The sequence below is a fragment of the Ovis aries genome, chromosome 2, assembly GCF_016772045.2.
Source record: "Ovis aries strain OAR_USU_Benz2616 breed Rambouillet chromosome 2, ARS-UI_Ramb_v3.0, whole genome shotgun sequence".
NCBI lineage: Eukaryota > Metazoa > Chordata > Mammalia > Artiodactyla > Bovidae > Ovis > Ovis aries.
This window is the reverse complement of record NC_056055.1, coordinates 30,192,421-30,206,712: the sequence shown is the minus strand read 5'-3', so window position 1 is coordinate 30,206,712 and position 14,292 is coordinate 30,192,421. Positions and strand designations below refer to the sequence as shown.

Genomic DNA, 14,292 nt, shown 5'->3' with positions numbered 1-14,292 from the left:
TTATTTACATGTGCTATATGTTTTTATAGAACTCCTGATTCCCTGCTTTGCAAAGACAAGCAAGTTTATGACTTTTTTTTTTTATGTGTTTACAGGGATTGGCCTTTACCCAAAGAGAGATTTCTTTTTTAATCTTTTGTTTGAACAGATGTGTAAACAAAAGCATTGCTGCCTCTCAGACTTAACTATTTAAGGTTTAATGAAGAAAAAAAGTGAAAGATCACTTAAAAAAACAGTCTTTGTGGCAAAGTTAGTGTGAGCAGACCAATGCGAGGGACTTTGGCTACACAACGTGCCCAGCTCTGACAGTGAGCATAGGCTGCCTTGTGAAACTCTGTGCTGTTCTCAGGAACAGGTGAACCTTCCTGGAAGGGGCAGATCCTCTGGTGATTCTTAGGATCCACACTCAGGGTTCTCAGTGGGTCAGAGCCATTGGGACCTTCCATTGCCTTTGAAAATGTCCTCCCTGATTCCCGTTTTCTCAATGACTAATCAAGGCTAAGGACTTCCCGGGTGGCTCAGTGGTAAAGAATCCACCTGCTCAGCGGGAGATGCAGATTGGATCCCTGCGTTGGGAAGATCCCCTGGAGAAGGAAATGGCAACCCACTCCAGTATTCTTGCTTGGGAAATCCCATGGACAGAGGAGCCTGGTGGGCTACAGTCCATGGGGTCATAAAAGAGTCAGACATGACTTAGCAACTAAACAACAACAGCAAAAAATCAAGGCTAATCATCTGATTATGGAAAAAAAATGGTGAATGTGGCTGTTAAATATATATTGCTCTTTGTTCTGATGTATGCTCTGTAATACGTTTTCTAAGGTGAGAAAAACCAGCTCAGCAGACAGATCCGTTCCAAAATTGCTTAATAAAAATTTCACTACCTCCTGGTAGCCTACCACAGACAGGCTACGCATCCTATCAGGCTGTTTTTCATCGTACATTATCCCCTTCAAAGCTTCCTCTACTTATGAGGGGTACCAATGATCAGAATAGGAATCGGCATTATCTGCACCAGCTATGAATGTGTCTCCAGTAATTAGCCTCAAAGAGATTAAGAAAGATGGCACAGATTACAATAGTATTTCTCCTGCCAAAATGGAAACTAGAGGCCGTTCATGGTTGTTTTTGAAACTCAATCTCCTGGATTGTAATGCTTCCTGCCCCCTTTGTTGCCCACGGGTGGGTGTGTATGGGAATACTGATCCCTATCAACTTTTCCCTTTTCCTTGCTATTCCTACCTAGATGCACTCTATAGTTCTTTAGTAATTTGCCTCCAAAATTATTTTTTACTTCAAAGAAAGAGGGTTTTTTTTTTCCTTAAACGTTCTCTGCACTGAAGCTTTCCTGATGAGTCAGTGGTAAAAACCCACCGGCCGGTGCAGGAGACATAGGTTTGATCCCTGATCCAGGAAGATCCCACAGGCCTCAGAGTAACTAAGCTTGTGTACACCACAACTAGAGACTCTGCTCTAGAGCCTAGGGTCCACAACTGTTGAGCCCACGCGCTGCAACTGCTGAAGCCTACATGCTTAGAGCCTTTTCTCTGCAACAAGAGAAGCCACCGCAGTGAGAAGGTCTCACGTTGCAGCTAGAGAAAAGTTTAAGCAGCAACGAAGACCAAGCACAGACAAAAATTAATTAATAGATAAAATTTTTTTAATTTATTTTTTAAATTTTTACAAAAATATATTTAAAAGACCACATTCTCTGCACTATTCCAGTGAAGTTTTCTATTTGTTGTTGTTATTGTTGTCTAGTCGCCAAGTCGTGTCCAACTCTTTTGCTACCCCATAGACTGTAGCCTGCCAGGCTCCTCTGTTCATGGGATTTCCCAGGCAAGAATACTGGAGTGGGTTGCCAATTCCTTCTCCAGGGGATCTCCCTAACCCAGGGATCCAACCTGTGTCTCCTGCATTGCAGGCAGATTCTTTACCACTGAGTCACCTGGGAAGCCACCTGGGAAGTTTTCTATTATGTAAAGATAAATTTAATATGTAGCAGAGTAAATAGAAAAATGCTAATGTAGTCATATGGCTGTGAGGTAGGGAGAATATTCCTTTTTCCTTTTTTCAGTACACTGGCAACAAAGATTATTTGCAAACTTTTTCATTTTTTATTTCTTCTTACTCTTTCAATTGAAAATCTATGTATACCTTATCTTCTTTTTTCAGTTATGCCTTTCAAAAAATAACTGCTGGTTCAATTAAAATAATGCTGTTGGCTTAGGTCTCAGTTCAGTTCAGTTCAGTCACTCAGTCATGTCCGACTCTGCGACCCCATGAATTGCAGCACGCCAAGCCTCCCTGTCTATCACCAACTCCTGGAGTTCACTCAAACTCATGTCCATCGAGTCGGTGATGCCATCCAGCCATCTCATCCTCTGTTGTCCCCTTCTCCTCCTGCCCCCAATCCCTCCCAGCATCAGAGTCTTTTCCAGTGAGTCAGCTCTTCGCAGGAGGTGGCCAAAGTACTGGAGTTTCAGCTTCAGCATCATTCCTTCCAAAGATCACCCAGGACTGATCTCCTTTAGAATGGACTGGTTGGATCTCCTTGCAGTCCAAGGGACTCTCAAGAGTCTTCTCCAACACCACAGTTCAAAAGCATCAATTCTTCGGCACTCAGCTTTCTTCACAGTCCAACTCTCACATCCATACATGACCACTGGAAAAACCATAGCCTTGACTAGACAGATTTTTGTTGGCAAAGTAATGTCTCTGCTTTTGAATATGCTATCTAGGTTGGTCATAACTTTCCTTCCAAGGAGTAAGCATCTTTTAATTTCATGGCTGCAATCACCATCTGCTTAGGTCTAATGCCTTGTAATACAGACAGTACACTTTGGGATTAAAAGAAAAAAGTACTTACTATCAGAAGTCTTTTGAATGTCTCATACTATTAATCTAAAGATAAACTTTCCTCCTAGAATCAATATAAATCTGAAACTTTACAATAAGAAATAAATAAGTTGTCCAGGGTTGTATATAGTTGACTAGGTCTAGTGTATATTCATTTTGGCTACTCTAAAAGAAGAAATGCTTCCCTGTAAAAGTACCCTCTTATTTGTTATAATCCTAATGTATATCTTTTACAACTTAAAATTATAGCTTTTATTTTACAGAATGTATACTTTATACGTGTTTCAGTAGTAATTTTAATGATGTATTTTCAAATGTATTTTATAGAGACATGAGTTTTGATTTTATATTTTTATCAAAATTAAGTCAAAGCAGATATTCATGATATATTGTACAGCATAGCATATTATTGTGTTTTATAATAATTTTAAATAGAGTATAATCTATAAAAAATAATGAATTACTATGTTTTATACCTAAAACTAATATAATATTGTAAATAAACTATGCTTCAATTTTTTAAGAAGTAGATACTTATGAAGTCTTTGAAGTGAGCCATTTCCACAGTAAACACTTAATTGTGGATAGATAAGGAGATTATTTTGGCCAAAATATATTAAAATAATTACCACTTGTAGAAATAATATATATTTAGTGTTTTTGGCTTAATTAAATAATTTTTATATTCTGAATTTTGTTTTTAATAACATTTCTTTTTGTGACAATAACATTAAAAAAATTTTAATTATATAAATCAGATTAGGATTTAACACAATTAGCCATGGCCCACCTTTTACCTTTTTAGATGTGTTTAATTCTGAAGGGAGAGAATTTTTCCTCTACTTTTTCAACTTTCAATTGGCTGCTCCACATAGGAAACAGCCAAAGGAGAAAGATATATTACTACTCATAAATTGGAATTTTTTCAATATTTTCTAATAGATTTAGCTTTCTTAAGTAACCCATGGAGCTTCCCTGGTAGCGCGGCTGGTAAAGAATCCACCTGCAATGCGGGAGACCTGGGTTTGATCCCTGGTTGGGAAGATCCCCTGGAGGAGGGCATGGCAGCCCACTCCAGTATTCTTGCCTGGAGAATCCCATGGACAGAGGAGCCTGGTGGACTACAGTCCACAGGATTGCAAGGATTTGGACATGACTAAAGTGACAGCGCAGCACAGCACAAGTAACCCCACATTTCCATTCAGTTAATCTCATCATCAAATGGATTTTTTAACTATATATTTACATTATTTAGAAATAATTACTATACTCTTTATACTTACTGAATTTTATTTTTAATAAATATTCTGAAGTTAAATTTGATTATTTTTGAAAAAGTACCATAGTAGAAATACCTAACAATATCCAATAATTTATGGAAATAATCATGAACATAGCGGTTACTGCTATAAATTAAACTCAGTGTCAAGCTTTGTAAAATACTTATTAGCAGACATGTTTTTATTATACAAATACCGTGCAAAGTTCTTGTCTTCATAATTTCCTCCTTGACATTATAACCATAAATCTTAAGAGGAAGGAAACCTACATCAGCATCATGGAGTATAGAGATAATTCCTCAAAGCAAATCTTGGACAATTTTGAAGAAACTCTTTAGGGAAACGTTACTATCAATTAGTGGCTTTTATGGAAACTGGGCTTTCTGCTTCCTTCATGTTAAATGACCTCAAAATTTCCCATTGAATACAGACATAGAGTTCCAGCTGCTGGCCATTCTGTTCTCTGGTGGAAAGAAGAGTGGATTTATTTTGCTTTCCAGAGCTGGCAGTCTTACCTTCTACCATAATGTTGAAAAGCAATAATATTATCTTTTAAATTCTTAATCCAGCTCATTTTACTGAATTTTTCATTTCTTGACCTTTCATTACTGTTGCTACTTCATACTGTTGCCCCAGTGTCACATGACTTCCCAGCTTTGACATAAGTGGTAGTAAACGAGTTTGCATCTAATTTCACATTATTTGGAATCTTATCATCTTGGTCGCAGGCCTTGTACTTTGCTTTATAATAAATTATAACTGCCCCTGGAATTGCAACTGCGTTATGTCACTGCTTTCCTTATATTATCTATTGTAATAGATACTATTTTCCTACAAAATAGTGACACCAGCTTTTATAACCAGGGCATCAAAGTGTTTATTAAACAAATTAGTAAATGAAATTTTGTTTCACAGCCTTGTTTCAGTAAGTGTTAAACTACCCTACTAAAATGGAAATCTGAACCTAGACTTTTTTTTAAATAAAAGATGGAATATTGAGCCCATGTGAGAGAAAAATACTTTTCTCTTTTCATTTTTATCTAAAATAATCAGATTTTAAAGTATAGAATATTTATCATAAGTTTAAAATTTAAAATTCACATGTCTGATAGCTATGATTGGAAAAGTTGAATTTTCCTGAAGAATATATAAAACTAATTTAAGAAAAAATATATCTGGGGTTTGAAATATGAGTTTTATAATACTTCCAGAGTCAGAAAGACTCAGAGTAATCATGTAAATAATTGAAGATTGCCATTGCTTGGCATGATTTCTCCATGACTTCAGAAATTACGGTATATGAGGAGGGCATGTTTCTGGTTGGCCCAGTTCCTTCTCTTTTGGCTTATTCCCTTTATCCCCACATAGACATTACCATCCCTCCTTATAATAATGGACAATTATTTCTTGAGAATTATCAAAGATAATGAGCCTTTTTATTAGGAACTTTTAAAATTCATCTCATTTTCTTGTGATGTGAAGTAAATGCATCAACTCTCTTTCAAATTTATCTTTAGTGATGAACATGTTTCTCTCTTTATTAATAATGTTTTAAGATATAGGAAATGCTGTATTTGAGGAAAGTACTTTCAGCATTACTGACTGATGCAAAGCCCTAGTTCATCTGACAACCTGGCATTTTGTGATGCCCATCTGAATCACAGTAGATTTTGAAGAAGTCTGTTTCTTTTCATTAGGAATGGTTTGCTTTTTAAAAAAATAATACAGTTATTTCTCTTGTTCAGTTTATTTCAGTGAAATGAATATAAATTAAAGAGATAAATGATTTAATTTTAAAAAGGAATAAACTAAATGCGCCATTTTAAAAAGGGAGGGGTAACTCAGCATTTTTAAGTCCCTTAAGAGTACAAGCCTCTTTCTGTATGTAAATATTTTGGTTCTCAACTACATTGCATAGTGGCAGGAACATAATAGGTGCTTTGTAAATATGTGTGGAATGAAAGCCATTCCCCAGCCACATTCAATGATATGTACTGCTTCAATCCCATTGCATACCTATGAAAGAAAGAGTAATTGTCTTACTGATACTAATCTGTGTTTTGCAGTATTTGTATGCCTGCAAATTTCTTAAATGGTAGTTAACTGGGTGTAGAATTCTAGGTTGGTAGGTTTTTTCCCTCCCTGCATGTTGAAGATAACCTCACTCACTATCTTCTGCTGGCAGCAATGGTGATACTAGTAGTAGTAATGAGAAGTCTCCCTTTAGTTTGATTATTACTTCTTTGTGGGAGAGCTTATCTTTTTTCTCTGTTTATAAGATATTCTCTCTTCTGTGATATAACAAGGTATAGATTTATTTTCATTTTTCACACTAGAGATTCTCCTTCTTTACTTTGAAGATTCATGCCTTCTTCAGTTCTCTGCCATTATATCTTTGGCGTTATCTCTTCTATTTTCTCTATTCTGTCCTTCTAAAATTTTATAAATTTGGTTTATCTTCTGACAGGCCTTCTGTCTCTTAATTTTTCTTTCTTATTTTTCTTTTTTAATCTCTGCACAGCATTCTGAGTAATTTATTCTACCAGTTTATAAACTGTCATTGTAAGGCTATTTAGCCTGCTTCTTAACACATATTTTAAGTTTGTTTCTATATCCTTTTTTCCAAACCTATATTTCCCTTCTAGAGTTTGTGTCTTGTTCTTTCTCAGATCTGATATTTTATACTACCTAGTACTTCCTTTATTTTTCTGGACATGCTAATGATTTAAAGTCTCTTTCACATTGCTTTGTAACCTGTAATTCCTCAGATACAAATTCTCACATTTGTTGTATCTGCCCACTTTCATGGTAGTGGGTTTTGTATGTTCTTTATAATTTTACCTGAGCTCTTCCCCCTGCACTCCCCCTTAGAATCACAAGCATTCCCTAAACTTAAAAAGTGTTCCTATGTTATGTTTTTGTATTTACCCCCCATTGAGATATATGGTTTTCGCTGATTCTGGGCTAGTTTTTTATGTTGGTTTTTAGCTTAGATTTTCCTTACAATGCAAGTGTGTTCCACAAATCGCACAGGCTGGACATTCCATGTTTCCACCAGTGATTCTATCAAGACCAAAAAAGTAGCCTATTTCTATGCTGTGCCCCAGTTTGGGCTTTCCTAGCTTTAATTTGAAAATTGGATATCCTTTTAATTCCTACTGTGTTTTTGGTTTGTTGATTGTTTTAACTCAGAGAGTTAAATCTTTTCCATTTTCCCTCTACACATGGAGTCCTGCAGTCCAGAACTTAGGACCCATCCTTGGGGGCTTCTGAGCTTCAGCTCCCACCTGCTGCTATGTTACTTTAATTTGGGCATCTAGAGATTTTCCTTTTTATTTTTGAGCTCAAATATAACTTTATTGTTGTCAAATTACATCCAATATTTCCCAGGTGGCTCAGTGGTAAAGAATCCACCTGCCAATACAGGAGAGGCCAGAGACCCAGGTTCCATCCCAGGTTCAATTGTTAAACATCTTAACAATTACTTCTTGCAACTCAATAGAGATTGAAGTAGGATTTATGAAACTAGTTTATTTCATTATCATTAAAGATTATTATTTTTAAAAGTTTGACTACTTATATAAGATTAAATAACTGAAAGTCTGCTTAGTAATATTGAGAAAAATTACTAAATTAAAAGTTTTTAAATATCTCATTTTATACCATTATTTACATGACTAATTTGTATCCTTATTTAGGAAAGTAGATGCCAGCATGTGTATCAGTATACCCACAGTCTTGACAGTAGAAACATCATATTACCATTACCTTTAGTATATCTTTAAGAAAGATATATCTTTAGCATATATCTTTATGAAAATAGAAGCATCACATTACTGCTAAATGTAGTATCTTTTTAAAGATCTAACAAGATCTGGCAATGATTATCACTTGGAGAATATGATATGGTTTGTTGGTTTAGTTGCTAAGTTGTGTCTGACTCTTGCGACCCCATGGGCTGTAGCTTGCCAGGCTCCTCTATCCATGGGATTCTCCAGGCAATAATACTGGAGTGGGCTGCCATTTCCTTCTCCAGGGGATCTTCCCACCCCAAGAATCAAACCCAGGTCTCCTGCACTGCAGGCAGATGCTTTACCAACAGAGCTACGAGGGAAGCCCATGAATATGATATACAAGCTTGTAAAGAATATTGGGAAAAAGTAAGACAGACTTCTTATTTGAGTAAAAATGAATATTTTTTCAGTTTTTGCTCTCATCCCTTGTTTCAGACACATAAGGAAAAAATGAAGGGTGATGTATCAACACGTACAAAGGAATGCCAGCCACCAAGTGAAGGCAGCATTTCATTTCCTCTTTACATTTCACACCCTGTAAGCCAGAAGAAGAAAAAAGTCTGCCGAATAGACCAGACCACCTTCATAATTGGAGAAACACCGAAGGGGATCCGCAGGTATGTCATCTATAATAACACCTGGCTTTGTGAATAGTTCTCAAAAGAAATATAACTACCTAGTTAAATACACAAATTATTTGAATTTTAACTACATTTAGCATCTGAATATTTCAGAAAAATCTAAATTTGTACACTTTAAAAAATAAATCCCCAAATTCCCTCATAATCCAGTGGTTGGGACTCAGCACTTGCACTGTGGTGGCCTGGGTTCAGTCACTGGTTGGGGAACTAAGATTCCACAAGCTTTGCAGCATGGCCAAAAAAAAAAAAAAAAATCTGAAATGTTTTAGTGTTCTAAGAAGGTTAATCCCTGAATTGATAAAAGATGAAATACAGGTAAATGAAATAGGTAAATTTTATATAGGTAAATGAAATACTTGAGTGCATTCTATTCATTTAGTCATTGAATATTTATTGAGCACCTGATACGCACTCAGGCATTGGGCTAAGTGCTGGATATACAGTGTCAAAAAAGAGACAAAGAGCTTACAGTACAGTGAGATGAGGTTTGGCATCAAACCATAAAATTTTCAAAAGTAAAAAAACTTATAAGTAATTATGAAATAGTGTGTTATAGGAAAGAAGTGGACAGTTTATAGAGAAGAGTGGGATCAGGAAGGGCACCACTTCCTTTCTAGCGGGTAGTCAGGGAAGACCTCTCTACACAAGTGACATGTGAGTTAAGACTTAAAGGATAATCAGGCAAAGAACAGAGTAAGAACTTTCTGAAGAGGGAGGGGCTTTTGAGAGAAGGCTAGTATACTTAGTGCATAATAAATCAAGGAGAGAATGGCATGAGATGAAGGGAGAGACATATATGAGGCTGGAGCATGCAAAGCCTTGTAGATTGTAGAAAAGAATTTGGATTTTGTTCCAACCGCAGTAGAAATTGTTGAAGCATGACATGATTTGATGTGTTAATGTTTCTAAAAGGCTTTTCCAGCTTCTGCCTGGAAGAGGGCAGAGCAGACTAGGGGAAACCATAAGGAACTAGGTGATGGTGTTTTGCTAGAGTAGAGTAGTTGCCGGGGAGACAGAGCCAATTGGATAAATTCAGTTCGGTGTTGAACTGGTTGTTGGAAAAGGGAGAAGACAGGTTTACTCCCAATTTTAAACAACAGATTGGACTCACTGAATAGGGAAAAGTAGGAGAGACAAAAGGTTGGAGTGAAAAAAAAAATCAAGAGTTCTCTTTCACTCATATTAAATTTGAGGATGTGGGGAAATGTCACATAGGCAGTGGATAGTGCTACCCTGAGATTTGGGGACTGGAGATCTAAATTTGGAAGTTATCAGCATAGAGATTAGAAATAGATTACAAATAGTCTTTACAGCCATAGACTGTGTGAGCAGCTTAGGAACAGAACACAGAGAGGAAAGGAGAAGCCCCAGGACTGAGCCTGGAGGGTGACTATGTACTCCTGCTGGGTAGGAGGCCCTGTGCGAGACCCTGAAGTCCAAGAGAAGTGAGAGTTTCAGAAAGGAGGGAACACTGACTTTATTGACTACTGCTGAGGACCAGAAGCAGAACGGGAAAGCCCCTGGAGCTGAAGGACTCTTCGGTTGCTTTCATGTGAGCACTCTAAGTAGGCAAATGCCAAGGTGAGGTGGGCAGGCAGTGAGAGGGCAAGCCCCTGGGACTGCTCCTTAAATCTGGATGGGGAAACTGGCAGTAGCTGAAGGGCATTGTGGGATCAAGGGTAGTTTGTTTTTAGGTTGAGAAGATAATATTGGGTTGGCCAAAAAGTTCATTCATGTTTTTCTATAAGATTGCCAACGTACGAGAACCTGTTTGTGTATCAAGGAAAAAGACTAATAGAGGAAAAAGAGATTTTGCCAGGGAGGTGACAACAGAAAGAGTGAAGTCCTGAAGGCAGAAAAAGGTGGGATCCAGACCACAGGTGAAGGCCTAGCCTTTGAGAGGTATTAAGAGAAAGGGACAACCTAAACAGCATAGTAAAAAGCAGAGACATTACAATAGAGATGATATTATGACTATGTTGGTATAGTCAAAGCTGTGGTTTTTCCAATAGTCACGTATGGATGTGAGAGTTGGACCATAAGGAAGGGTGGGTGCTGAAGAATTGACGCTTTTGAACTGTGGTGTTGGAGAAGACTCTTGAGAGTCTCTTGGACTGCAAGGAGATCCAGCCAGTCAATCCTAAAAGAAATCAATCCTGAATATTCATTGGAAGGACTGATGCTGAAGCTGAAGCTTCAGTACATTGGAAAATAAGACCCGGATGCTGGGAAAGATTGAAGGCAGGAGGAGAAGGGGACAACAGAGGATGAGATGATTGGATGGCATCACCAACTCAATGGACACGAGTTTGAGCAAGCTCCGGGTCATGGTGAAGGACAGGAAAAACTGGCATGCTGCAGTCCACGGGGTTGCAAAGAGTCGGATATGACTGAACAACTGAGCGACAACAAGAGAGAGGCGTAAAGAAAGGCACAGATACAGTGGGTATTTCCTTAATTAGTTGAGAATTAAAGCATCGTATTGAGGGAGAAAAATTGAGGGAAAGAGAAATTATGAAAGAAGTAATTTATAAAGTAGTAGAGCACGCTTGTGGGGCTAGAATTCCTGAGTGATGTTAAGTCCCTTTTTGAGAGTAATTACAGTGAAACCTTCTGTGCAGTTGTACAGACTTCATTCAAGTTCCAGTTGCTCAGCTGCAGACACAGAATAGGCAAACAGCTGAGCTTTACAAGGAGAAGGAAAGGAAAGAAAGGAAGATGAAGGATGTTTGCAAAGAAGTGATTATAAAGTTGAACCTAAACTCAACAAAGGGATGTTGATGATAGTGAGAAAGCAGAAGAATCAGCAAATTGGAGGACTTGATGAGATGAAAAGTACAATCCAACATAGTTGTCATGGGGATAATTGAGTAGTTGAACTGAAGCATGATATGACTGAATTCAGGAATTTGGAAGTTGTGCAGTTAATGGTAATGACATTAGTGGTATGATCTTGGCAATAGGGACCTGCGTGAAACTGAGTCTTTGGAGGTGAGGTAAAGAAACTAGTGGGCCAGGAGTTGGGTGGAACATCCACACGGAAACTGACATTACCAAGAATGATGGCAGAAAATGGGAAAGGAAGCAACGTTAATCCAGGATCTTGAGTGTCAGTCTCCAGCAGGGAGCAACTAGGAAGTCAGTTAATAAGATGGGGTGGGAGTGAGAATGGAAAGCTGGATAGCATGCGCCTTAAAGAGTAGGAGGAGTTTTTAAGAAAAAATAATCTGGAAACAGCAGTGGGAAGCTTGAACTCTGAGGCTTAAGGATGGGAGGTATAAGAATTTTGACTTGTGAAGGCTGCATAGGAGGAGGCAGTATCCGGAGGAGACAGAGGGACTCCTTGGGTAGAAGATACGGGAGAGATGGTAGATCATAGCCTGATTCCAGGGGCACCAAGGAATGGTCTGGAAGGTTGAGGGATTGGATTAGATCAAGGCTGTAGAGGCCAGGAGGAGGATGAGAAGCCAGTGTTCAGGGTAACTGTGGTGTAGTGACTGAGGTAAGCAGGGAGAGGAGGCAAGCTCCAGTTGGTCCTGATGGCTTCTACAGACAGTGGGAAAGTGCTGGTTGCTCTTTGTGTTCCAGATGCTTCCCTCAGGGTTTTGGCAACTCCCAGGCAACTGGCCCCTTAGCCCCTCAGGTCCTGGTGTGGCAGATTGGATCACACCCCTGAGCTGCCCACCATTGCCCAGAAAAGTGAACATCCCACACTACTATAGCATTGCAGCTCCTTACAGATATATTTACAGCAGTGATTTGGAGTAAAGTTGGGGCAGTTTTGTATGGGCAATTATTTTGCTAGAAGGCCAACTGTATACATTTTTACCAATCTTTGAGAAGCAAAAGCATCTTACCCCTTTGGCACTGTATATAAAAATAAAAGTACTGGGACTGCCCTGGTAGTCTAGTAGTTAAGACTCCACACTTGCACTGCAGAGGGCCTGGGTTCAAACCCTGGTGGGGGAACTAAGATCCTGTATGCCTCGCAACATGGCCAAAACATTAAAGAAAGGAAGGAAGAAAGAAAGAATTAACAATGATTATTTTTTTACGTGTTTTTTTTTTTTTCTCTATCTTAGCCTCAGGATAAATGTCTCATGCTACATAAAAAGGTGAAGGGTGTCTAATATTGGAATGCCAACATGTGCGCTAGGGAACAGTGCCCGAACTGCTAGCACCTCTTTCCTGTTAACCATCCTAATCTGTGTGGATCAAGAATTTATACCATGATGCAGTCCCATGGGTCATCTGAAGGAAGTTTCAGTCCTACCTTCTCTTCAGAAAGTTCAGGCAGAAACAGCATGGTTTTTAGCTGTGTTTCCACCCCTTCTCCTTCAGTTCCTCAAGAACAAGGGAGAGGAATTGAATTTTTCCACAGCTGCTCTTCATCTACTTACTGAAAGACAAAGATACCCAACTTTGATTTCTTCCCCCACCCACACCCCTTTCCCTAAGTGGCTTATGAGTGTCTACAAAATTTTCCCCACAAAGGGGCTAGCTTATATCCCTTGGTTGTACCTTGCAGTCATTAAGTATTTAAAGAAAACTCTTTTAAAGACCAAGAATTATGAAAGCAAGTTTAGAAAGCGAAAATAAAATTAATTGTAATCATAAGTCATCCTGTAAAGGGAAATCACACAGCCTGGGATCCTGGTATAATATTCAGACAGAATAAGATCAGAAGCACCTCTCCTCCCAGAGCTGACAGAAGCACAGGGTCATAGGTGAGGTCAACACAGCAAAGGGGAAAGTACTTTGGCAACTGCTGATATACCACCAAGTCTCGGATAAATAAAAGACATTAGCCTGTAACTTTGCTAATAACTTAATCTTCACAGCACAGATATTTATTAGAAAGGCCATGAAAATGGATTCAGAAGTGATTAATAAAATAATGATACGTCATTACTTCCTGTGAGGTTGAAACTGGAACCTCTTAAAAACATACTTGATGCTTTACAACAAGGACATTGGCCATACCCAGGACAGAAATTTGGAAACTTGTTTTTGTGTTACTTTAAATATTCTCTTGGCAGTGAGAGTGACTGTTGATCAGGCATAGCTAGGACCTGGATTTGGAAACAAGTAACAGGACCAGTGTGGTGAGGACTAGAAGCCAGGGTGCTCATCTGAAACTACAAAAAAAAGTCCTGAGTATATGGTATGGATTGCCACTAAAATCAAAGGAAACGCAAACTTTATACAACCTGGTCTCAGTGGCAAAAATAAGAGTGGCTTTAAGTAAAGCTCCTGTTTATGTACATTTAAAAAATCACTTTTTTTTACCCTCAGGATTCTCTGTTGTGTACAGAATGAAATTCAAACTTCTGAAGTTGGCATTCAGACCCCTCATGATTTTCATCCTCTTCCTTGGAGTTCCTCCTGTCCCTCTGTCCACCACGTCTTCTTGGAAGTGGGCCTGTGCATCTTCCCTCTCTAGGGGGCTTCTTGGCTCATCTTTACCTGACTGGCTTGAGGTGACAGCAGCGAAGCCTTCCCTGCTATTCAGCCCACTACCAGTCACTGGCTTAGACACCCCTTTTGTGGGTACCAACAGGGTACCATATTTACCTCCATCATAGGATGTATCCCTCCCTTCTGGTTTCATCTTCACGTATCTGTCTCTGCCAACCAGACTATAAACTCCTTGAAGACGGGGAACTGGGATTTGTTGAGTGTTGTATAGTTTCTCTTGCAGTGCCTTGCAGATAAGAG

The 14,292-nt window shown here is 38.6% G+C and overlaps 1 protein-coding gene across 10 annotated transcripts in view; it reads left to right on the top strand.

The window, feature by feature from the left end:
- Positions 1-14,292, top strand: part of ERCC6L2 (ERCC excision repair 6 like 2) — a 155,259-nt gene that overhangs the window by 136,790 nt on the left and 4,177 nt on the right. For all 10 annotated transcript variants that reach the window (XM_060409071.1, XM_060409070.1, XM_027964231.2 and 7 more), the window contains one exon: positions 8,369-8,550. In XM_060409071.1, coding sequence (XP_060265054.1) covers positions 8,369-8,550 — 182 coding nt within the window. The remainder of the gene's footprint in view (positions 1-8,368; positions 8,551-14,292) is intronic.